General features: G+C 39.9%; 1 protein-coding gene across 1 annotated transcript in view; it reads left to right on the top strand.

The window, feature by feature from the left end:
• The window catches only part of LOC120926758, a 127,273-nt gene that overhangs the window by 9,703 nt on the left and 91,502 nt on the right, over window positions 1-26,068 (top strand). Inside the window, exons 2-4 of the mRNA XM_040336934.1 lie at window positions 4,352-4,513; window positions 7,007-7,170; window positions 18,014-18,189. Of these exons, the coding sequence (XP_040192868.1) occupies window positions 4,352-4,513; window positions 7,007-7,170; window positions 18,014-18,189 (502 nt within the window). The remainder of the gene's footprint in view (window positions 1-4,351; window positions 4,514-7,006; window positions 7,171-18,013; window positions 18,190-26,068) is intronic.

Below are 26,068 nucleotides of genomic sequence, written 5' to 3'. Positions count from 1 at the left end.
AATAATTCAAAACCCTGAATAGGGGATTAGTCGTGTTGCCACAGTGGGGTGAAGCACACAAAATATATATAGATGAGGAAAAAAAAAATTAGTGTATAAAAATTAATTAATAAATTAATACAAAGCTAATTAATTCAGAGCATCAAATAGTACTCAATCTCAGAATACCGTCCCTGTAGAGTAGATGGTAAAATAGGGTTAAACAATGTTGATTAGCAGCAGCGTGAGAGTGTCACTGGATACAACTGCTCTGTGAAACAGGTATCTTATACTCAGCTTCAAATCACTTCAGTAGCTCCAACGACACAGCCTTGGTCATTAGCGATGGTGCAAAAAACAGGCTTCAGCCCCCCTCTTCAATACACCACAACAGGTGTGGGACATGTAAGAAAAAGGGAAACACAATAGTGTAATACAGCCAGACACGACAATACCGCTGCCAATGCTATGCGCCGATCCACTCACGCTCTCCCCGTCTTTGAATCAAGCCACTCAGAAACGAAAAGTGTAGAGGTCCTCACTCGGGAACTTCCGACAGATCTCGTACAGCAGACTCCTCCCCCACGCGTTGCGTCACTTGCCACGTGACTTAATCATGGGTAATGTCCATAGGTAATGTCTCCTCCCCCCTGAGTTCTTGCTCTGTCACAAGCGATCGCGGGTGCCTGGCGGTCATCACTGCCCCAGGCACTCCCATTGGGTCTGGCGGAAAGCCGCGGGCATGAGCCCCCTAGTGGCCAAAAGGCGAAGTGACGTAAGGTAACAACGCTTTGCCCAGGGTAGCCAACCTGCTGCAGTAAAACTGTGGTGGATCGTCCGGAAGAGGTTAAAAAATTGTTTTCTTCTTGAGATTTTTTATTTTTTTTTACACACTTTGACCAAAGAAAAATAATGTTACCATAGTAACATTGTACTCCTCTGGGGAAGTGATCTGTTTTTGTTTTGTTTTTTACACATTATGTTTGCATATAGCAGAGAATTTCATTGCTATATGCAAGCATTTTACTGAATGAAATTGATTCATTCAGTTTGTTTTTTTGTGAAAAGCTGTGATTGACCAGAGGCAATCACATGGTACAGATGGGATGTGATTGGCCCAGTATGTACATGTGATCACACTGACCAATCACAGCTAGCAACACAATTGTATACAATGGATTGCTTGAAAGAAAGCCATCAATTGTTTACAACTGTCATGTGACCTGCTGTGAGTGGTTACAGCGGTCACATCGTACGGCAGCGTACCTGTACAGTCAGGTATATAACGCCATATAACGTCCACCTGGATCGACGAGAGGTTCCCACCAGCATCATCTTGCCATAGGCCAGGTGGGATAAAATTGGGGTGTGGGGGTAGTGGCGCTGTCTGTTCAGTAGCCACTGGCTAAAGATAAAAATAAAAAGGCACACGGCAATATATATGCAGTAATGCACACTAGTTCCACCAGAAATGGCGTCCACCAGCCTGGAATTATGATATAATGCTAGGCACAGCTGAGTATATCTAAACCAAAATATGAAGCAGCATCTAAACCAAAGTAATGTAACTATATAGTGAGTACCTAGAGTGGAAAACTATTGCTAGTTAGACCAAACATACTATGTGGATAAAAATAGGCGCATAAGTGTGAAATAGATACAAATAAAAATAAATTGAACTAGAACTCCGCTAGCAAAATATAAATATAAAAATATAAATATATGTGAACCTAAAGTGAGATAAAGTCCTGTGATGCCCGTAGCATAATAGTTAAATATAAATATAGTATGTGCACAATTGTGCAAAGAACATCAGCATATATCACCAAAAAGTATTGAATCCTGTGATAACCAGAGTTGGATATATGTACCCAACTGTTTTGGATAATGAAAAGTGTAACACAAACACCAAAAAGTGAAACCAAAAAGTCATAAAGTCAATCCAAAAATATGTGTAAAAAATGTCACAAAAATCAGCAGTAAAGTGATGAATCCTCAAACAGTTAATTGAAATTCAAATTCAACTTGAGTGCAGTAATCAGCTTGAACCAGTGCTTCTTGCTGTGCTGGGTGATCACACTATGCAGTTTGTGTAAGCGCGGTGGTCCCGGTGCTCCCCCCACTTGGGTCCCCACTCACCAGAAGCCCTCACCCCTGCAGGGGTAGGGTGCAAAACACGCTGCGATGTCTCTCGATCCCAATCCTTCCTTCCCTGAGCTCTCTGGGAATGACTTCCACCAGGTGGCAAAGATCTTCCTAATCGTCCAGACTCCTCCAGAAAAAAAGACAGGCTCCCATAGCGTGATATGTAAAAACCAGGGTAAGCTTTATTGCACTGCCAATAAGAGCTTGGCGTGCTAAATAAAATATGAGCGTGTACAAACAGTGTATAGTATTGCCCATAAACTAATCAGGACAAGGATAATTAAAAATAAAATAAAAAATAAAAAAGTTGAAAAAATAGTAAATAAAAGATGAGCTGCCTGCGATAATCGCAGATGTGCAGACACGGCACTATCAGTCTGGTATGTATGTGGTAACAGCTGCCGGACGCCGTGCGTTCCACTGAGCTAGTTAGCTGTTCCACCCGGAAGTGCATGTAACCGCCAAGCTCTTATTGGCAGTGCAATAAAGCTTACCCTGGTTTTTACATATCACGCTATGGGAGCCTGTCTTTTTTTCTGGAGGAGGGTTTAGATGCTGCTTCATATTTTGGTTTAGATATACTCAGCTGTGCCTAGCATTATATCATAATTCCAGGCTGGTGGACGCCATTTCTGGTGGAACTAGTGTGCATTACTGCATATATATTGCCGTGTGCCTTTTTATTTTTATCTTTAGCCAGTGGCTACTGAACAGACAGCGCCACTACCCCCACACCCCAATTTTATTCCTTTTTTATTTGTATCCTCTTGGGGATACAAAAGAGGGGGGGCCGCAGTCTTATAATTTACATTATTTACATTTCCCACCTCTTATCCTAAGCGCGGGTACTCCATTTATTTTATAGGCCAGGTGGGAACTGGTTAAATATCATCCTTTAGAGCTGATTCACACTACAATTTCTATGTTCCGGATGCGTTTCTACATGCACATTTTTAATGTATTTTTTTATATGTTCTGGTGCGTTTTTGATGCTTCTGTGATACATTACACATTCAAGTGTGTTTTTTCCCCTACTTTTTTTTTTTCATCTCAATTGTAGACATGTGCATTCCAGTGCATTTTTTTATGTATTTTGCTATGTTCCAGTTGTGTTCCATATAAAAAAATTGCAACATGTATTACTTTTGTTGACTGCACTAGAACGCACTGCACTGGTGTGAACTAGGGTCATGGGAAACCATAGCAAATATTGATGCATAATAAAGACGCATTGGACTGCATCATAATAGGTTTTGTTTTCCATCTGATACATTTTCATACTAGAATTGATATAGTATCATTGTGCATCTAAAACATTCTCATGCTCCATCTGATATAAGGGCCCATTCACACCAGAAACAGTGGCCCAGATTCTCAGTGGAGATACGACGACGTAAATTTTTTTTTGAACTTAGACGCGAGTTACGTCCTTTCCTATTCACGGACGACTTACACACAAAAAAAAATAAAAAAATTTAGACGCGGGAACGACGGCCATACTTAACATGGCAAGTCTATCTATATGCCGCAAAATAGCAGCTTTAAATATACGCCGGGAAAAGCCGACTAGCAACGACGTAAGAGAATGCGACGGCCGCGCGTACCTTCGTGAATCGCCGAAAAACGCACATTTGCATACCCGACGCGGAAAACGATGCGAACTCCACCCAGCGGTCGCCTAAGTATTGCACCTACGATCCGTAGGCGTACGAAGCCGTACGCCTGTCGGATCGAAGCCAGAAGCCGTCGTATCTTGGTTTGAGGATTCAAACTAAAGATACGACGCAGCAAATTTGAAAGTACGCCGGCGTATCAGGAGATACACCGGCGTACTCTCACTGTGAATCTGGCCCTTAGTTTTTTTGAATTGTGGTTGGCTATTCTTTATCGCAAATTATAGTATGTATAATAGTTATTGTAATAATTTTTTCTTTGCCATGTTTAAGACATTTTTCCCAAAGTTTTACTGAATGTTTAATGTTCTCTATCATGTGGTATTTTGTTAATACCAAGTACTTTACACAATAAGTCAAGACTTATAGTAATATTATACTATATATAGTATAGTGTAGTATAGTATATACTATACTATTATTACTACAGTATACTATACCAATATTATACATTTTTGTTTTATATTAGAATAAAGAACAAATGCTAATGTAATGTCATTTCTTCCATATATGGTGATTGATTGATAGTTGACTAGTTTTTATTATTATTACAGTTCCAGAAGGCAATGTGGTAGATTGGTATAAGAAAAGGATTGGAGGTGATAAGTCTTCTTTCCTACAGCCAGCGCTTAGCTATTGTAGCATTCATCATGCCGTACGCTATCGGCAGCATAGTGGCCTGCGTCTGAAAATTAAACAAGCATTTGGACTTGAAGGTAAATTACATCTTTAATAAAACAAAATGTATTTTCTTTTTTATTTCTTTTGTTTGCATTTAAACAATAAAACATATTACAATAATTAAATCTTAAAATACCGTCTTATTCCTTAAGTAAATTAGGGCAAAAAAAAAAAACTACAAGCTATTTCATAAACAGCCAAGAGCAGTAATGATTTACAAAATGCTGTAACTCATAGTTTACTATATTCAGATCAGCTTACAGATGATTTCTTATTGCTGACATGGATGCAGTTTTCATATCATCTTCGCTTTTAGCATTGCATTACGGAATAAAACTGATAGAATATAACAATGGATGAGGAACTGCAACGACCTCTTAAGAATTGTGTGTTTGCTAAGCATCTACAAATTTTTATGATTAGCTATAAAGTTTTCATACTTGTTCAGCAAACCTTCATAACAATTAGAAGTTCCCTATTGTCCCCATCTACTTGGTCACTCTATTATTCATAGAAAGTGTCAAAACATTTTTATTAAAGCGGAGTTCCACCCAAAAATCCCCCCCCCCATTTTTTTTTGGGGGGGGGAGCGCGTACCCTGTTTTTACAGGCATCCAGCTCCCACTTCCTCCCTGGGTGCCGCGACGCCAGAAGGAAGATCACCTCTCCCCCCTCCCTCCCTGCAATCTTCTGGGACACGTCACATGTGTGAGAATATTGTGGAGAACATTCCTCCCTTCCTGATCTGACATCTGACAAATAAACAGGAAGTTAAGAGACTTTTACCAAATAGAGACACATGCAGCAATACAAATTTGACAGAGGTTTTAAGCCTCTTCTACTATATACAAAGCTAAAACAAAAAAAGTTTTAAGTGGAATTTAAACATTGTTGTGTAGTTTTGCTGTGAAAGAATATTTTAGGTTGGCTTTGATTTGATGTTTACTTTGTATTCATTGGCTTTAAGGTCCTTTATATTTCAGAAAAAGAGTACTACTAAATATTCTCACATTCAAAGATGGTAACTGTGTAGTCCATTCAATCTCCTATCTAATTTTTTGTTGACTCTGGAGAGTTGTGACTTGGTTGGTGAAATCTAAACACTTTATAGCTGGGGTAATAACAAGGCTTTCCCAGTGTCATCTTAAGAGCATTATAGGCCCCCGGGCAATACAGCGCAGTGGGGCCCTGTCTACACAATCACACACGAGAATTTACTGACAAAAATCATAAAATTTACTGGCAGAACCACATTTTTTACTGCCACTGCAAAAAAAGTACCTAAAATTACAGTTTTCAGTGCCAAACAATGCACATGTCAGTATTTAAACTATAAACATATAGCTAGTGCTATTAGCAATGTGTTTAAGTTAAACAAAAGTAAAAAAAAAAATTGTCTTCATTGACAATAACAGTTACTATAACCTGGCCAGCACAGAGTTTCCTCTTACATCAGAGTCTGCAGGATTCCCCCTTACAGTGAAAGGGAACTCTTATGTAAAGGGGAATGCTGCAGATCATGATCTAAGGGGGGAACTCTGATGTGGAGGGGGGCTCTGGTGACCAGAGACCACCTTATATCAGAGTCCACTGCTTTCTCTTTCCCACTTACATCAGGGTCCGCAGACTGAGTTCCCCCTTGCATTGTAAGAGGGAATCCTGCAGACTCTGATGTAAAGGGGAACTCTGATGTGGGGGGCACTCTGGTGACCAGAGACCACCTTCCGTAGAGTAAATACACTAAGGTAAGGGGGGTCACTAATATAGGAGGGGGAACCTTTATATCAGTGCCCCCTTACATTTTTGCATTAACTCCCCCCTTACATCAGCAACCCCCCCCGCACTCTTGGAGGACCGGATCTTCTCTGTGATTTCCGCAAACTGGCCATGGTCAGTTCTAATCCGTCACTCTCCACAATTTTTTACTGGGGTTGCTGGGCAGCCGGTGGGTCCCCCCAGGCAAGCGGGGCCCCCGGGCAACTGCCCAGCATGCCCAATGGAAAAGATGGCCCTGGGCTTTCCCACTCCCTAAAGTATTTTAATTTATTTTAAGGACAATGGAAAAGGCATGGGTACATTCAAGGACCCCAATGTAAGTGGGTACTAAACAAAGAACTTATAAGAAAGAAGAATAATAAGATACCCATGGTTGATCCAGTCTACCAGATACCAAATACCTTTTGTAACAGAAACCGTTCCTTTTGCTTGAATAACTCTTTGAGTAAACACATACAACAATATACAATTGCTAATGAAAATTTGGATTGGTTGCTGGAGTAATATCTCCTATTTTCTCTTTTGTAAATAAACTGTACCTAATTTATACTTTACATTGACTTGTGATTTGAATTTGAAGTATTCAAAAATCTACACCATTTGAAGTCATTGTCCTCTATTTCAATAAGTTACCAACTTTTTGACACACAAAATCTGCCTGTGTATAACTGGCATTAGAACATAATAATTGTCAATTGCTTGCACAGGCCAGCTAATGGTATATTATTCTTGTTTCTTTTACACCTAATCAGTGGAAGGTCTTTACATCAATGCCTTTGCTAGAATTCTAAAGGGAGCCCAAAGTATACAGTTACCTGCGTTGGCACAAAACTGGGGAGGAGAGGAGAAATTTCTTGCAAGGCAGCATGACTTCACAAGCCTGCAAACCTCACCAGGGTGGACTGATCCTTCAACGGTATGTGGCAAGATCGTTGCATGTTCATCATTTATGACGTTTTTGTATTGTTGATCTCTGTGTCCAATAATGAAATTTTACAACTTAAGAAAAGATATGCATGAGTGGCAAAAACATCATTGAATTTCTAACCCTACACATTGGCCTAAACCTGCTTGTATTCTTGTCTCTCACATAGATAATAACCTATGGATAACATTGTAGCCTTTGTAAATGTAACAAAGTATTGTAAATATCACAGAGCTTGCAAGACATACGATTTCAGCACATGGCCTTTTTTTCAAAAACTTATGGAACTTTTGTTAAACCACATTTTAGGCAGAAGGTTGTTGTTGGTATGGTAAAGAAATTATGTTTTTTTCCTCCATGAAACTTATTATATGTGCATTGGTGTTGATTTATTGTAAGTTTAGGTTCACATCTATGTGGTTTCCCTTCGACTGTATTTGCTCAGGCACAGCAGCCCAGAATGGCCTGCTGCACCTAGAGGAAACACCAGAAAAAGATCCCTGAATCTTTTTGAAAATCACCAAATGGTGCGATGCATTTCTTTGCAAAGGAAATCGAGCCACGGTTTATAATGTGTGGGGGTGTCATTAAAACGGAGCTCCACTGAAAAAAAAATATTAAAAGCCAGCAGCTACAAATACTGCAGCTGCTGACTTTTAATATTAGGACACAGGAGTCCAGCGCCGTCCGCAGCAGAGGATGAGCGATCGCTCGTCACTCTGCTGCCCCCCCGCCATCCTTGGTGAGGGAACCAGGAAGTGAAGCGCTCCGGCTTCACTGCCCGGTTCCCTACGGTGCATGCGCGGGTCGCGCTGCGCCTGCTGACTGGCTCCCGCTGTGCTCTGGGAGCCGAGTGTTCCCAGAACACAACGGGGGGGGGGGGCTGGGAGGTGACGTCCTGCCCGCAGTCTGCCTGCAGACTGTGGCCGGAAGTGGGTGCAAATACCTGTCTTTAGACAGGTATCTGCACCTCCCTCCCCCCTGAAAGGTGTCAAATGTGACACCGGAGGGGGGGGTTCCAATCAGCGGGAGTTCCACTTTAGGGCATTAATTACATTATGCAACCCTATTGCAGGTAGGATGCATCCAGATACTGGTCGCATACATGTTAATTTGTATTGACAACTTTTTCTGTGAAGTTATCTTTTCATTGTGTATGCCGCATACCACAAAAAAAAACATAAAAAAAATAACTAATGGCACCCCAGCAGATCTGCAAAACAGCAGAACGTTTTTGCTGTGGGTGTGGGAACACATAGATGTGAACCTAGGCCTAGATCTTTACATCAGTCAAAAATCATATCATGCATCCTTCTGTAACTGTATAAAATGTTTATTCCTATTATTTTTTTCCTGCATTTACTAATAATCAACAATTTTAACTTATTCTTCTAATTATTCTGGGGAAATTTTTTCTGAATTATATTTTTAACATCACTATGCTCATTAAATTAGATCATTGTTTTTTTCATGAAGAGTTTTATTAGGTTTTTAAGTTTCAACAGGCATACAAAAAGTATTATAAATAAAACTATACAAGATGAAATTTGGATAAAGAGCATTAAGATAAGCAAAATAGATATGTGCAGTAAGTTTAGTTCCAAATTAGTTTTTCGTCAAAATTTGGAATATTCATTAATTAGAAAACATCTGAATGAACAAAAAAAGTTTAACTAATTTTTCCGAAAAACTAATTTTCGAAAAAAAAGAAAAACTCGAAAGAACAAAAATCCTAAATTCGAAAAATTAAAAGAATGAAAATCCTAAATTTGAAAACTCGAACATTCAAAAGAACGGAAATCTGAAAATAAGAACGAAAATATGAAATAACAAAAAACATTCAGATCATTTATATTATAATTAAATTATTACATTTATTAACCATTATTATATATTTTTTATTATTATTATTCATTATTAATAAAAATAATAACTATAATAATAGTTATAAACTATTAAATTATAGGTATTGGATATTCCTTTCAAATTTGGCTGTTAGTGAACGTAACAATGTATTTACCATTATTATAGTTTTTTTTATTATTTGTTAATAATAAATAACAATAATAAAAACTATTAAAATTATAGGTATTGGAATTTCCTTTCAAATTTGGCTGCCTGTTAGTGAACGTGGCGAATACAAATTTATCTAAAATTATACATTTTCAAAAAACCGAGTACCACATGTCTACAAATGCAATGTACCGAATTAGAATTTTTCTCAATTTACGTATTACTGAAATAACGAATACCGCATTTATATGAATGGAACATACCGAATTCAAATTTTTCCTAATTTCCAAATTACTGAAATAATAACGAATGATCCGGAAAAACGAAAAAAAAAAGTAAAAAAACAAATAAAATGAAAGTGGAAACTTTTTTTCATTTGGGAGGTGGGAGAGATATGTATAGATTTGACTAGCTCAGCAAGCATGAGTTCCATTCCTCCTTCTGAGTGGGATTAAGTGGACCCAAAGAAACTGGAGTGGAGTGCTTCACTTGTGCCTCTGCTAATAGATGCAAAATGGAAGTGAGTGAAAGTGGATGATGCTGAAAGTTGTCAGTCTTGACCATGCTTTGCAGTCCTGCTCATGGAGACTGGAGGTTGCTTCCTTCTGAAGCCAAGCAAATCCTACTGTTGTAATTTTCTTGTTGCACCAAGGTTAGCCAAGCAGATAAAAAGGCAGATTTTCAGCGCTACGGGAAAGTGCAACTCGGTACATTGTGGGCTCCTTCTCCGAACTTTTATTTTATATTTGCCCATTAAAGTACACAATGCTTGAATTTTCATCACATCAGCCAGTACATGACCTAAATAAAATTTTCCTATAACATGGAGCAAAAGGCTTTTTATTTTTTCTCGTTTTGAATGTACACATATGATCCTATATAGACATACTTCCTAATGTGAACTGCATGTACACCTATTATAACACATGTGATCTTTGTCTCCATTAATAGAACATCCTCTAATGTCTCATTCTTAAAGACTTTTTTTCTTGACATTCAGCATCAATTATTAGCAGGAGGAGAACAATACTATTTTTGCATGATTAGGCGCTATTTGTTTAGGGAATTTGTCAAACAAAGCCACATTCAGGCTCAGGCGACCTCCTTAAATTATTTTGGAAGGTTAGCCAACGGTTTTAGAATTTGCTCTGTTGAAGACAGTGTTATGTTTTTATATACAGATAGGTTGCCAGATCCATGATTGCCTCCTAGCTGTGATGTATATCTCTAGATCCTAGAAATCCACTTATAAAACATAATACTTGCCACTTGTGATACCTCCAATGTAAATTCGTCCCAGACAAACATTTTAATTTAACATTTGCAATTATGTATAAACATCTAATTCAAATGTGACAGGAATAATATTTAAAATTGCACATAATCTTGCTACAAACATCATGGTATTTTACTTACTTTGTTGTCAATTGTTTTAGGTATTGAAATGCTGCCACAGAGTGTATTATTTGCTTTACTGTCAGTACAGCTGCTGCACTTTGTTAAAGACTTTAACTGTAGCCAAATGTTAATTAACCAAACCTTGTGTGCCTTGTGTAATCCTCCTTTATTGATCAAAAATAGTTTTCTCTAGAAGAAAATTTGGAGTAGAATAATTCCTATCTGTAGATTCTAATATCCACAACTGTGTAATTATCATATTGGACCCTTATGTGTTAAGTGTGGGGGCTTAGGCAGCATGCAATAAGGAGCCTGGGGATGTTTTATTAAAGATTTTAAGTTCCTTTACAAATAATTCCATGTGTACAAAATTAGGGCCAGATTCACGTACTTGCGCTGCGGCGTAACGTATGTCATTACGTTACACCGCCGCAAGTTTTAAGCGTAAGTGCTTGATTTACAAAGCACTTGCCTGTAAAGTTGCGGCGGCGTAACGTAAATCCGTCCGGTTCAAGCCCGCCTAATTCAAATGGGGCATGTACCATTTAAATTAGGCGCGTTCCCGCGCCGAACGTTCTGCGCATGCTCCGTTAGGAAATTTCCCGCTGTGCTTTGCGCGAAATTACGGCGCCCCAACGTGTTTTTTGAACGGCGACGGGCGTTACGTCCTTTCGTATTCCAGGACGTCTTACGCAAAAAAAAAATAATTTAAAATTCGACGCAGGAACGACGGCCATACTTTAACATGGGCTGTCTAATATTACACCACCTAAATAGCAATCGCAACTTTACGACGGGAAAAGCCGACATGCGACGACGTAAGAGAATGCGACGAACGCGCGTACCTTCGTGGATCGCCGTAAACAGCTAATTTGCATACCCGATGCGGAAAACGACGCGAACTCCACCCAGCGGTCGCTGAAGTATTGCATCCTAAGATCCGAAGGCGTACGAAGCCGTACGCCTGTCGGATCTTAGCCAAATGCCGTCGTATCTTTGTTTGTGAATTACAAATAAAGATACGACGCGGCAAATTTGAAAGTACGCCGAAATATCAGCAGATACTCCGGCATACTTTTTCTGTGAATCTGGCTCTTAGAGTCTTATTTTACAAGATGAACCACATACAGTATTTAAAGGGTTGTAAAGGTTTTTTTTTTTATTTGATAAATAGGTTCCTTTAAGCTAGTGCATTGTTGGTTTACTTACCTTTTCCTTCGATTTCCCTTCTAAATGTTTTTTTTCTTTGTCTGAATTTCTCACTTCCTGTTCCTCCTCAGTAAGCTTGCCCCCATCATTCGAGCCGTTCTGGCTGGGGGTTATTCAGCGTGCTCGCCCCCTCCATTGGGACTACATTCCTTCTGGGAGACGCTGTGAACGTTCACAGCATCTCCCCGCAGGGATGTAGTCCCAATGGAGGCTTGACAAGAGGAATACGACATTTGAAGCCCATGTCCAGGATCCATCTGTGTGTGGTGGCTCTTGATGCACTGACTCCAGCCTCAGTCCACTCCTTGTGAAAGTCCCCAACACTTTTGAATAGCCTTTTCCTGACAAACCTCTCCAGGCTGCGCTCATCCCTGCTGCTTGTGCACCTTTTTTCTTCCACACTTTTCCCTTCCACATAACTTTCTATAAATGTGCTTTGATACAGCACTTTGGGAACATCCAACTTCTTTTGCAATTACCTTTTGAGGCTTTCCCTCCTTATGGAAGGTGTCAATAAAGATTTTCTGCACAACTGTCAGGTCAGCAGTCTTTCCAATGATTGTGATTCCTACTGAATCAGACTGAGAGACCATTTAAAGGCTCAGGGACCCTTTGCAGGTGTTATGGCTTAATTAGCTGATTAGAGTGGGACACTTTGAGCCTAGAATATTGCACCTTTTCACAATATTCAAATTTTCTGAGATTGTGGATTTGGGGTTTTCATGAGCTGTAAGACATAATCATCACAATTATGGCAAATCACGGCTTGAACTATCTTGCTTTGCATGTAATGAGTGTATCTCATATATTAGTTTCACATTTTAAGTTGCATTATGAAATAAATGTTACTTTTGCACGATATTCACATTTTTTGAGCATCACCTGTGTATGTATGTGTGTGTGTGTATATATATATATATATATATATATATATATATATATTTTTTTTTTTAGTAAAGACCCTAGAGAATAAAATGGTGGCCATTGCCATATTTTATGTCAGACTGTATTTGCGCAGTGGTCTTTCAAACGTAATTATTGAAAAAAATACACTTTAATGAATAAAAAAGAAAAAAAATGTAAAGTTAGCCCAATTACTTTGTATAATGCGAAAGATGATGTTACGCCGAGTAAATAGATAACTAACATGCCATGCATTAAAATTGCGCACACTTGGAATTTCGACAAACCACTGTACTTAAAAATCTCCATAGGTGACGCTTCAAGAAAATTTTACCTGTTACCTGTTAAGAGTTACAGAGTACGTCATGTGCTAAATAAAATAAAATTATTGTTCTGGTTTGAACACTGTTTACATTTGCAGGCGTGACTTACATGTGCATTAAATTCTGTGCTAGAGCAAGGAGGGATAGGGTGCTTTGAATTTTTTTTATTATTATTTATTTATTTTACACATCCCTTGTGACAGTAAGTAATGGGCAGTGACAGGTACTATTTTTTGGGGGGGATCTGGGGGTCTATAATACCCCAAACCCCTCCCCTGCACTTGAAAGTATTCAAAACGCCAAGAATTGTGTCTTTGAATACTTTTGATTTTTGAAAACTGGCACCGTTAGCTAACGAGTAAACTGGAAGTTATGTCATAATGTTGCTTTGAGGTTACTATAGCCGATACCCGATCAAAGATGGTTCCGGCTTTGTTCGAGTCTCCGGCCAGCTGGTCACTCGGGTCTCCTGGTGGAACGGGAGAGGCCGGTTGAGCGGTGGAAGGTGGTTGCACTAACCTGGCAACATGGACTGTGATACCATATTACTACTAAAGAGCAATTTGATATAGTTATGAGTTATGACCCATTATGGCAACAATGTATCCAGGGGTCAAGTCCTGGGGAAAAAAGTGTGGGAACTCCCACCCAAGATCCACTCCCCCACCAAAAAAAAATAAAAAAATGATACACTCATATGCATAATTACTAAACCGCAAGTTCTTTCTAAATCCCGCGATAACTTGCGGCAGACCTCTGCAATGTCTCCTGGGAACAATGACAAAAGCTCCCAGGAGACATTGCGGCATCGAGGAAGTGACGGAATACTCGCACACTACCTGATGAATCCATATACAGGAAGCAGCCAGTAACATAAAGGATGACTAAGGTTCGCCTGCCCCTGACAGTGACTCGAGCTGGGCATCACCGCTTAGTGAAGGATTGGCTTGGGCGGCTCGGCTGCTCTAGTCCTGCAAAGGGAACTGAGTTCCTGCTGTGAAAAAAGTGCAGGAACTACGTTCCCACGCATTCCCGCAGGACTTGAGCCCTGAATGTATCATTCTAGTAAGAGGGATAAAAAAATATTAAAACATATCTGAGATAAAAGAAGAGTCATAGATGCAAGGCTGAATTTCTTGGTGTCTCAGTAGTGGAAATCCAAACAAGGAGGATAAACAATATTTTTCCTATGAGCTTTTTTCAACTGTGTGGGGTAAGCAGGAATGCCATTATTGTTTTTTTTTTATTTGGACAACTATTTTAGGCATATTTTATATTACAATTCTTTAAGTGACTGTTACATAAGTTACGTTTGTTTTTTAGTAAATAGCAGAAAATTTTAAAATAGCAGAAAATCAGAATTTTACTGTACCATATATAGAAGTTTAAACCCTGAGCTATTATAATTTCTATTGGCAGATATGGTCACGATTACGCAAAGAAACTGCTGCTTATCTTTTATTGATATTTGTCACATTGCAGTCTAATTGCTTTGAAAGTGAGGACTAATGAAATCCAGTTTTCTTCTTTACAAAAGAATGTGGACTTTTAATAACCTCTCTCTAATTGAGAAGTCACTTTGTTTAAACACATCTTGCAACAAGCAAGGCATTCCCTAGTGCACCGTATTGATTGTTTTGAATACAATGTGTACTGCAATATCCATTAGTGAGATTATTTTGTCTTTATCAGGTCACGTGTGGAATTACATTTTAAAGAAAAATATTTTTTTTTCTGTTTTGGTTTTTAGTGAAAAAAACTTCCAGATCTATTCCTTCCAAAGGGATTCTAAATTTAGAGTAAAGTAATTACTTGTTTCCTTCTCCCCTGCTATGTTATGAAGAATTAATGTTATGTCTGCCACTGGAAAACCATCAACTAACTTTATAGCAAAAGGATTCATTGACAGTACATTTACAGCATACAGACCCGTTCTTGGTATTAGATGCAATACAGAAATAAAATTACATCTAGTTTATAGTCTAATCTAAAGAGTCAGGTCTGGTTCCAAGTCTAGTGGAAAGTGAAATGCTGCGGGCATTACAATGTGGAGAAGTTGTTTGATAACCTTCTGCATTTGTCATGCATGTATCACGCGCTCTCTAGATGTTGATCGCTGCTATACTTAAATCCAGGCCTACTTTTACTTAGCAAGGTATGATTCTGTCAGTTTCAGGCTGAAAATACTAGTTTTATATACATATATATATATATATATATATATATATATATATATATATATATATATACACATACAGGGCTTTTTTTCAGGGGGAACTTGGGGGAACTCAGTTCCACCACCTTTGGCTCAGACCCTTTGGTGCCTGCTCACCAAAATCACTTGTAAACACAGAAGTCTGGTTTCTGTGTTTACAAGTGACAGCTCTGCACTCTGTGTGTAACCCCCCTGAACTCTGCACTCTGTATGTAATGCAATCCTGGTATTTAATGCCTCTTTAAGACCCTTCTACTGTTTGTAAAATCTGAACGGGGTCATGGTTGAGTTCCTGCACCTATTTTCTGAGAAAAAAAGCTCTGTATATATATATATATATATATATATATATATATATATATATATATATATATATATATATTATTTTACAAAAGTGAGTACACCCCTCACATTTTTATAAATATTTTATTGTATCTTTTCATGTGACAACACTGAAGAAATGGCACTTTGCTACAATGTAAAGTAGTGATTGTGCAGCTTGTATAACAGTGTAAATTTGCTGTCGCCTCAAAATAACTCAACACACAGCCATTAATGTCTAAACCGCTGGCAACAAAAGTGAGTACACCCCCTAAGTGAAAATGTCCCAATTGTATCAAGTATCAATATATTGTGTGGCCACCATTATTTTCCAGCACTCCCTTAACCCTCTTGGGAATGGAGTTTACCAGAGTTTCACAGGTTGCCACTGCAGCCCTCTTCCACTCCTCCATGATGACATGACAGAGCTGGTGGATATAAGAGACCTTGCACTCCTGCACCTTCCCTTTGAGGATGCCCCACAGATGCTCAGTAGGGTTTAGGTCTGGAGACATGCTTGGCCATTCCACCATCTTTAGCCTGTGGGATAGAATTAGGACTTAAGGGACCCCAAAGACCCAAAAGACCAAAGAAGGAGGGGGCCGGGAGGACTATATCAGTACTGTATGAGCAGGTAAACTCAAAGAGCAATTATATATAAAAAAAATATATACATTTATTAACATGGTATCAAAAAGACAGACATGATCATAAAAAACATCAAAACAACAATACAGGACAATAACCATATAGCGAGACCAGCCATACAGATCACCAAGCTAGAGTGGTCGCCAGAGGGAGGATCACGATGAGAGTGGAGGTCACGCAGAGCGGAGTCTCAACTAGTTTCGTGACTGGGTCGCTTCATCAGGAGAATTCTAAAAATAATAATACATAATGGTTAGCAAATACTGTATATAAAAACATGTATAGGCCAACCAGGTGCCAACAGACAAATATTGAAGTATTAATTGTACATAGAGACATTAAAGAAAATACATTGGGGAACAAGCGCTGTGTGGCTTACCTCCTTCTTTGGTCTTTTGGGTCTTTGGGGTCCCTTAAGTCCTAATTCTATACTAACTGATCTTTAGGATGATGGTACTATTATTTATATACACTATGTACTAAGAGGTTACTATTTAAATCTTTAGCCTGTAGCTTCTTTAGCAAGACAGTGGTCGTCTTGGAGGTTTGGGGGCTGTTATGTTGGAATACTGCCCTGCGGCCCAGTCTCTGAACGGAGGGAATCATGCTCTGCTTCAGTATGTTGCAGTACATGTTGGCATTCATGGTTCCCTCAATGAACTGTAGTTCACCAGTGCTGGCAGCACTCATGCAGCCCCAGATCATGACACTCCCACCACCATGCTTGACTGTAGGCAAGACACACTTGTCTTTGTACACCTCACCTGTATACTGCCACACACGCTTGGCACCATCTGACCAACTAAGTTTATCTTGGTCTCATCAGACCACAGAACATGTTTCCAGTAATCCATGTCCTTGGTCTGCTTGTCTTCAGCAAACTGTTTGCAGGCTTTCTTGTGTATTATCTTTAGAAGAGGCTTCCTTCTGGGATGACAGCCATGCAGACCATATTAATGCAGTGTGTGGCGTATGGTCTGAGCACTGACAGGCTGACCCCCCCCCCACCCCTTCAACCTCTGCAGCAATGCTGACAGCACTCATCCATTTCCCAAAGACAACCTCTTAGATATGATGTTGAGCATTTGCACTCAACTTCTTTTGTCAACAATGGCAAGGCCCATTCAGCTCAGTTTCAGGGTCTGGGGACGGCAAATATACACTGTTATACAAGCTGTACACTCACTACTTTACATTGTAGCAAAAAGTAATTTATTCAGCGTTGTCACATGGGTACCTGCCTCGGGTGTCTCTCACTGTTCACCGCTTCACCCCCCCTCTTCATTAAGTCAGAGATATCCCTCAATCTTCTTCCCCTAAAGAAGGCAGGCTGGGCACAATCACAGAGCCACACCCCCTCCCTGTGTCCCAGCCAATCAGACACTGCAAGATTTGCAAGCTCCGCCTCCTGGGTGGTGTTCAGTCAAAGTGACATGCAATGAAAGTGGCAGATCTGAGCTGCTGGGGGAGAGATAGACTGGCAATGAATATTCTTCTGCTCTGTCTCTTGGCACCCTGCCCAGCAGCACCTGAGCTCCGACCTCACTCACTAGCACTGCTGTCTGTGACAGAGGTGGAATTTGGGGATTCTGCCCAAGGCAGGCTCAGTCCGGGACATGGGTTTAATTTCCGTGACTGTGCCGTGCAATCTGTGACTTTTGGAAAGTATGCTTGTATATTAATATAGTTATATATTTGTTTTGGCTGCTTGCTAGCTGTAGTTTTTGCATGTTTAATGTGTGCTGTTTGTGTACGGTCTAAAAATGTATATATTGCTTACATAATGAATGCCTTTTTTTTCTAGATGCTGCATCCCTATTTGGATCAGAACAGTGTACTTCTAGTACAACTGTTTAGTATGGCTGCCACATATGTTACTCATACTAGTAGTGACAAGCGTGGTCATGTGATATCCCAAAATGGACAAGAGCTTCAACTTCAGCCACCACTGGGTTGGACTATCTTTCCCCTGTTTGACAGGTACATTTTAAACAGTCTTCTATGTTTTTTTTTAACAGATTGTCAAATATACATGAAAAAAATTAAAAGTAAACATTTTAAAAGTAGATACAATTACAGTGAGGGAAAAAAGTATTTGATCCTCTGCTGATTTTGTATGTTTGTCCTCTAACAAAGAAATGATCAGTCTATAATTTTAATGGTAGACAGAAAAACAGAGAGACAGAACAATAACAAAAATATCCAGAAAAACACAAACAAAAAGTTATACCGGCAAATTGATTTGCATTTTAATGACTTAAGTATTTGATCCCGTATCAAATCAGCAAGATTTCTGGCTCCAGAGGTCTTCTATACAGGTAACGAGCTGAGATTAGGAGCACTCTCCTAAAAAGGTAGTGCTCCTAATTTCAGCTTGTTACCTGTATAAAAGACACTTGTCCACAGAAGCAAACAATCAGATTCCAATCTCTCCACCATAGCCAAGACCAAAGAGCTGTCCAAGGATGTCAGGGACAAGATTGTAGACCTACACAAGGCTGGAATGGGCTACAAGACCATTGCCAAGCAGCTTGGTGAGAGGGTAACAACAGTTGGTGTGATTATTTAAAAAATGGATGAAACGCAAAATAACTGTCAATCTCCCTTGGTCTGGGGTTCCATGCAAGATCTCACCTTGTGGAGTTTCAATGATCATGAGAACAGTGAGGAATCAGCCCAGAACTACACGGGAGAATCTTGTCAATGATCTCAGGGCAGCTGGGACCATAGTCACCAAGAAAACAATTGGTAACACACTACAACGTGAAGGACAGAAATCCTGCAGCGCCCGCAAAGTCCCGCTGCTCAAGAAAGCACTGAAGTTTACTAATGAACATCTGAATGATTCAGAAGAAGAACTGGGTGAAAGTGTTGTGGTCAGATGAGACCAAAATATTTCTCTTTGATATCAACTCAACTCGCCGTTTTGGAGGAGAAGTAATGCTGCCTATGACCTTGGGGTACTTGGGAACACCATCCCCACCGCCAAACATGGAGGTGGAAACATTATGCTTTGGGGGTGTTTTTGTGCTAGAGGGATAGGCCAACTTCACCACATCAAAGGGACGACGGACAGGGCCATGTACCATCAAATCTTGAGTGAGAACCTCCTTCCCTCAGCCAGGGCATTGAAAATGGGTTGTGCATGAAGGGAGGGGGGACATAGGGGAGTTTGGGACTTTATATGAGGCATAGGACTTATAGGTCCAGTGTCTCCATCCCTGTATAGCAATTAGGGATGAGCCGAACATACCCGCGTTCGGTTCGCACCAGAACATTCAAACAAACCGATCGTTCGCAGGGCAAAAACACAGCAAACGTGCAGCAAGATCGACTGCGTTTATGGCAAAAACCACAGCAAACGTGCAGTAAGATCGACTGCGTTTATGGGCAAAAACACAGCAAACGTGCAGTAAGATCGACTGCGTTTATGGGCAAAAACACAGCAAACGTGCAGTAAGATCGACTGCGTTTATGGGCAAAAACACAGCAAACGTGCAGTAAGATCGACTGCGTTTATGGGCAAACACACAGCAAACGTGCAGTAAGATCGACTGCGTTTATGGGCAAACACACAGCAAACGTGCAGTAAGATCGACTGCGTTTATGGGCAAAAACACAGCAAACGTGCAGTAAGATCGACTGCGTTTATGGGCAAAACCACAGCAAACGTGCAGTAAGATCGACTGCGTTTATAGGCAAAAACACAGCAAATGTGCAGTAAGATCGACTGCGTTTATGGGCAAAAACACAGCAAACGTGCAGTAAGATCGACTGCGTTTATGGGCAAAAACACAGCAAACGTGCAGTAAGATCGACTGCGTTTATGGGCAAAAACACAGCAAACGTGCAGTAAGAGCGACTGCGTTTATGGCCAAAAACACAGCAAACATGCACTAATAGCGACTGCGTTTATGGGCTAAAAAACAGCACACGTGCAGTAAGAGTGACTGCGTTTATGTGCAATTAAATAGCCCACGTGCATTAACAGCGACTGCGTTTATGTGCAAATAGCACACATACAGTAACAGCAACTGCCTGTATGTGTGCAATTAAATAGCACACGTCCACTAACACTGAGTACTATGTTTAGGTGTAAACTAAACACTATGCAGGCAATACAACACGTTAGAGCACTGCATCTAGCACAAGCTACTGCCTAACAATAGGAATAGCTGATCTAGCTAAGCTATACAGTGTATAAATATATGTACAACGCTAGGATGTATATCTATCCTCTACACACTGTAAATTTAACTAAACTCACTAGCCTTCCTGCTCTATCTATCTATCTATCTATCTATCTATCTATCTATCTATCTATCTGGTAGAAAAGACACTGTGGGGGTTATTTACGAAAGGCAAATCCACTTTGCACTGCAAGTGCACTTGGAAGTACAGTCGCTGTAGATCTGAGGGGGACATGCAAGGAAAATAAAAAACAGCATTTTAGCTTGCACATGATTGGATAATAAAATCAGCAGCGCTTCCCTCTATTTCAGATCTACCCCTCAGATTTACAGCGACTGCACTTCCAAGTGCACTTGCAGTGCAAAGTGGATTTGCCTTTCGTAAATAACCCCCTGTGTCTCTATCTATCTATCTCTCTCTAACTGTCTGACTGACTTCTCTTTAACAAAGCCTGGAACACACTACACGCGGCCGCCTTACAGGCGGCCTTATATAGTGTGGGGCGTGTACTAAACCCCCTGAGCCATAATTAGCCAAAGCCACCCTGGCTTTGGCCAATTATGGTTCTTCATTTTTTGCGCGCTGTGATTGGCCGAGCATGCAGGGTCATGGTGCATGCTTGACCAATCATCAGCGCACAACGCCGCAGTGAATTATGGGCTGATGGGCGTCACTCGAATTTGGCGCGAATGACCTGTTTTGTTCAAAATTCGTCGAACGTACGAACAGACGATGTTCGAGTCGAACGACAAGCTCATCCCTAATAGCAATTAAGCTGAAAGGAAGGTTGGGACTTTGAATGAAACATGCACCTAAAAGAGTGATAACGGACAATGGGTGTCTGACCAGTAAGAGGAATATTGCAACTGTACTCGCTGAATCTCTATACCCAGCACACAGGACAGTAATACATAATAATAACATTTATTTCATATAAATACATATAATACATTATAGCATAAAAGCATTACAGTACATGGTAATAGTATAATAAAATGTCTGGCAGATTAATCCATATATCACATGATAACCATATACATGTCATAATTGTTACAGCATAATACATTTAAAAATAGTAAGATTATCCCATGTGGTACATGATAATAGCATCAGAATAGCTTGACGCGTTTCGTGGAACTCTCCACTCATCAGGAGCTGATGCTGATATGTATCACCCATTGTCCGTTATCACTCTTTTAGGTGCATGTTTCATTCAAAGTCCCAACCTTCCTTACAGCGAAAATGTGTTGTGGATGAGTATTCCAGTATGACAATGACCCAAAACACACAGCTAAGGCAACAATGGAGAACTACATTAAAATCCTGGAGTGTCTCCAGACCTTAATCCCATAGAAAATATGTGGAGGGAGCTAAACGTTCAAGTTACCAAATGTCAGCCTTGAAACCTTAATGACTTGGAGAGGATCTGCAAGGAGTGAGACAAAATCCCTCTTGAGATGTGTGCAAAATCCAGAAGATATACCGCGCTAAATTATATATAAAAAATAAGTAAAAAGGGACTGCTGCGATTTACCCAGTGATATCAACAAGGCAAAACATTTCAAAAATAACAATTGCGCTAATCAATGTGCTACCTAATGCATAATTAATAACCACATTAACAAATAATATAAAATGTGCAGCTCAGGAATTGATATTAAGACCTTCATAACATGTTTTACCCCTAACGTAGTGTATCTTCTTACCTGTCCCTGCGGACTTCAGTATATTGGGTGCACTACATGTCCATTGCAAGTTAGACTTAACGAATATATAGGTAATATTAAGAGAGGCTTTAACTACTTTAGTCCCGGGCCATAGTAAAAAGACGGCCTCTAGGTGGCTCTATAAATCCGGGAGGCTGTGTTTTTATGGCCTCGCATCCCCCGGCCACTGGGGGGTGCACGCCAGCGCGTCCCCAAATTGACGATGCGCGTGCCTGTCGGCCGCGATGTCCGCCAGGCACCCGCGATCGGCAGTGACAGAGCAGGGACGTGGAGCTCCACGTCCTGTCAGGGAGAGGAGACAGATGCTGTGTCCCTTGTACATAGGGACACAGCATCGGTCACCCCCCCCAGTCAGTCCCCTCCCCCCACAGTAAGAATCACTCCCAGGATACACATTTAACCCCTTCCTCGCCCCTAGTGTTAACCCCTTACTTGCAAGTCACATTTATACAGTAATCAATGCATTTTTATAGCACTGTTCGTTGTATTATTGTGAATGGTCCCAAAAATGTGTCAAAAGTGTCCGATGTGTCCTCCGCAATATCACAGTCCTGACAAAATTTGCAGGTCGCCGTATTACTAGTAAAAAAAAATAATAAAAAAAATGTCAGAATTCTATCCCCTATTTTGTAGCCACTATAACTTTTGCGCAAACCAATCACTATACGCTTATTGCGATTTTTTTTACCAAAAATATGTAGAATACATAGCGGCCTAAACTAAGAAAAAAAATATATTTTTTAAAAAAATGGGATATTTATTATAGCAAAAAGTAAAAAATAGTGTTTTTTTTTCAAAATTGTCGCTATTTTTTTGTTTATAGCGCAAAAAAATAAAAACCGCAGAGGTGATCAAATACCACCAAAAGAAAGCTCTATTTGTGGGAAAAAAAGGATGTCAATTTTGTTTGGGAGGCATGTCGTACGACCGCGAAATTTTAATTTAAAGCGACGCAGTGCTGAAAGCTAAAATTTGGCCTGGGCAGGAAGGGGGTATTTGTGCCCAGTAAGCAAGTGGTTAAAGGCCACCCTGTCTCTAGGCACTACTTGGAAATGCACATATAATGAAAGATGTCGGGCGGAGCTACTCGCTGACATCATCGCACCCCATGTGATCACAGAAGGATGGGTGTACTTTTTGTTGCCGGCAGAGAGGTTTTTCAATGTGCATGATACATTTTTATCTTGTAAATAGCCATTTGGCTTTCCTTTTAATAAAACGTGGTTGTATGGTATTACACTATTGGAGCCTATTTCTTATGCCGCGTACACACGGCTGTTTTTTGTCTTGTAAAAAAAGTTTTTCAAACTTCATCTTTAAAAAACGACGTTGCCTGCACACCATCGTTTTTTCAAAATGCTCTAGCAAAGCGCAGTTACGTTCAGCACGTACGGCGGCACTCTGTTCCATTCAAGCTCGCGTCATAACTTGCTTCTGAGTATGCGCGGGTTTAAAAACGTTGTATTAAACGTCGTTTTAGCCCCCACACGATCATTTTTTATGACACAAAAAACAACGTTTTGAAAAACGACATAAAAAATTGAAGCATGTTCGAATTTTTTTTTGTCGTTTTTCAGAAGACATAAAACGACGTTTTCCCCACACACGGTCATTTTAAATGACGTTTTTAAAAATGTTGTTTTTTTCATCACAAAAAACGACCGTGTGTACGCGGCATTGCTATGTAAACTTTATGAATGACCTGGAGATATCGATGTGATTGGAGTGGTGGCTACAGTAAGATATTTATATGAATTGTGCTAAATATTTATGGAGTAGGAGTTGCTGCGCGCATCCCTAATTAAACCAACTGCAAAATAATTCATCTAGTGGGACTTTGTGGGGGCAGTGACTCCTTGAAAAAGTATTTATAGGCGTAAATCAGCGTACACGCCCCTAGCGGCCAGCGTAAATATGCAGGTAAGAGACTTACGCCGGTCGGATCTAATACAAATCTATGCGTAACTGATTCTAAGAATCAGGCGCATAGATACGACGGCTCAGACTAGAGATACGACGGCGTATCTGGAGATACACCGTCCTATCTCCTTTGAGAATCTGGGCCATTGACTATATGGAATGGAGGAGATTAGAGATTTGGGGTGAAAGCTAGTTACCAGCTGTGGGTTTTCGATAAAGAGTACTAGTAAGTAAACCATCCTCACCCTTGTGGATTGTTACATACAGGAAGGGGATGGATTTGCAATCAGAAGTGATGGTAAAAGTTAAATCGAATATATTAATATTTAATTTTTGGATAAAGGTTTGCAAACTGTCTGGAAGCCCATCCCACAGGAGGATATCATCGATATGGTGGTACCATATAATCACGCTCTCCATGTAGGGCAGCATGTTCTCTGATTGTGTTAAAATTTGTTCCAACTCCCCAAGGTACAGGTTGTCATAGGATGGGGCACAACGCATCCCCATCGTTACCCCCTGCACCTGGAGGAAGTAGGAGCCGTTAAATGTAAAAAAGTTGTGAAGGAGTATATACTCCAGAGCACCCATCAAAATGTATTTTTCTTTTTTTCAAAATGACTATTTTGCGAGATGACATGCTTGATGCATGACAGCCCCTTGTCACGTGGTATCAAACTACAAAGGAAGTCGGGGGAACCATAGCCCATCAATATTCTGTAAGAGATGCATGGTATCTCTTATATGGCTGGGTAAATTCAGGACTTGTGGGTGTAAATGACCATCGACAAATTGAGTAAGATTTTCAGTTAATGAGCCATTGCCCGATATGATGTGTCTACCCGATGGGCGGTGCATACTTTTATGCACTTTGGATAATGAGTAGAAAGTTGGTGTGTGAGGTAGTGTGGTCCGCACATAATCCCATTCTGATTTGGACAGGATGTTGGCAGCGTATGCCTCATCTACTAGACTATAGAACCCCTGATGGAATTTTTCAATCTTAGTAGGGGAGATTTTGCATTATCCACATAATGTTTATTATTCATACTGACAATATTGCCCTCCTTATCGGAGGGTTTTATAGTAATGGTGGAGCTGTCTACTAAAGATTTCAGAGCTTCTCTTTCTGCCTCCAATAAATTGTGCCGTCTATTACGTAAAGTATTAATTTTCCGAATTTCACTGTATGTAAGTTTAACAAATGCCAGCATGTTGGAATTTGTGCTGAGAGTGGGAAAATGATCTGGATTTCTTTTTGAATGTTTGTTGGAGCAAAGCAGGAGGTTCAGATTGGTCAAAACATCCAAGTAGATGTTTGAGATCGATTCGATCAATCAGATCTGGGGGGTCATTTTCTTCCAAGAGTTCAATGACAGTAACAAGAGCTGTAAGCTCTTGCGATTTGAATTTAGGTTGATGGGGTACATCTTTCGAATACATTTGTTTCAGAATAAGTTTGAAGACATACGTTTTGGCACGTGGCCTCAGTTTTTGTCCTAATCAGGACCTTGACAAGTTCGAGGCCACTAAGGACATTCTGAAACAGATGTATTTGAAAGATGTGTCCCATCAATCATCAACAAGTTCAAATCTCAAGAGCTTATATTTTTTTATATCTATACACAAAATGTTTTGCCTTTCATTTCTATTTTAAACTGGATGGCTTTATTTTCAAAGTGATCGTTTACAATCAATTTAAAGTCATTGTAAATGCTCACCTTCATAAACAGAACAATGTGACAAAGGAGCATTTTTAACTATTTCTCAATTGCCAAGTGCCACAAATTTAAATAAAATTTAGGTTTAGGTTAGGTTTTAGGTGAAATTCTTCTCTGTATTGAGAGTCATGCAGCAGGTGGGTGTAAAATTCATTACCTATTACTGGTGATTCTCATTCTGAGTTGATGGGACACCTAAAAAACTGTTCTAAGGACCAGTTTATCGTATGTTTCATGCCTCCTGGCTTTAACAACATTGATTTTCAAGCCCAGGTCTTATGGGACAAGGTCCTCTCTGAG

Source organism: Rana temporaria, chromosome 2 (assembly GCF_905171775.1).
Source record: "Rana temporaria chromosome 2, aRanTem1.1, whole genome shotgun sequence".
Classification (NCBI taxonomy): domain Eukaryota; kingdom Metazoa; phylum Chordata; class Amphibia; order Anura; family Ranidae; genus Rana; species Rana temporaria.
Note: the sequence above shows the minus strand (reverse complement) of the source record. Positions and strands in the feature narration are given on the sequence as shown.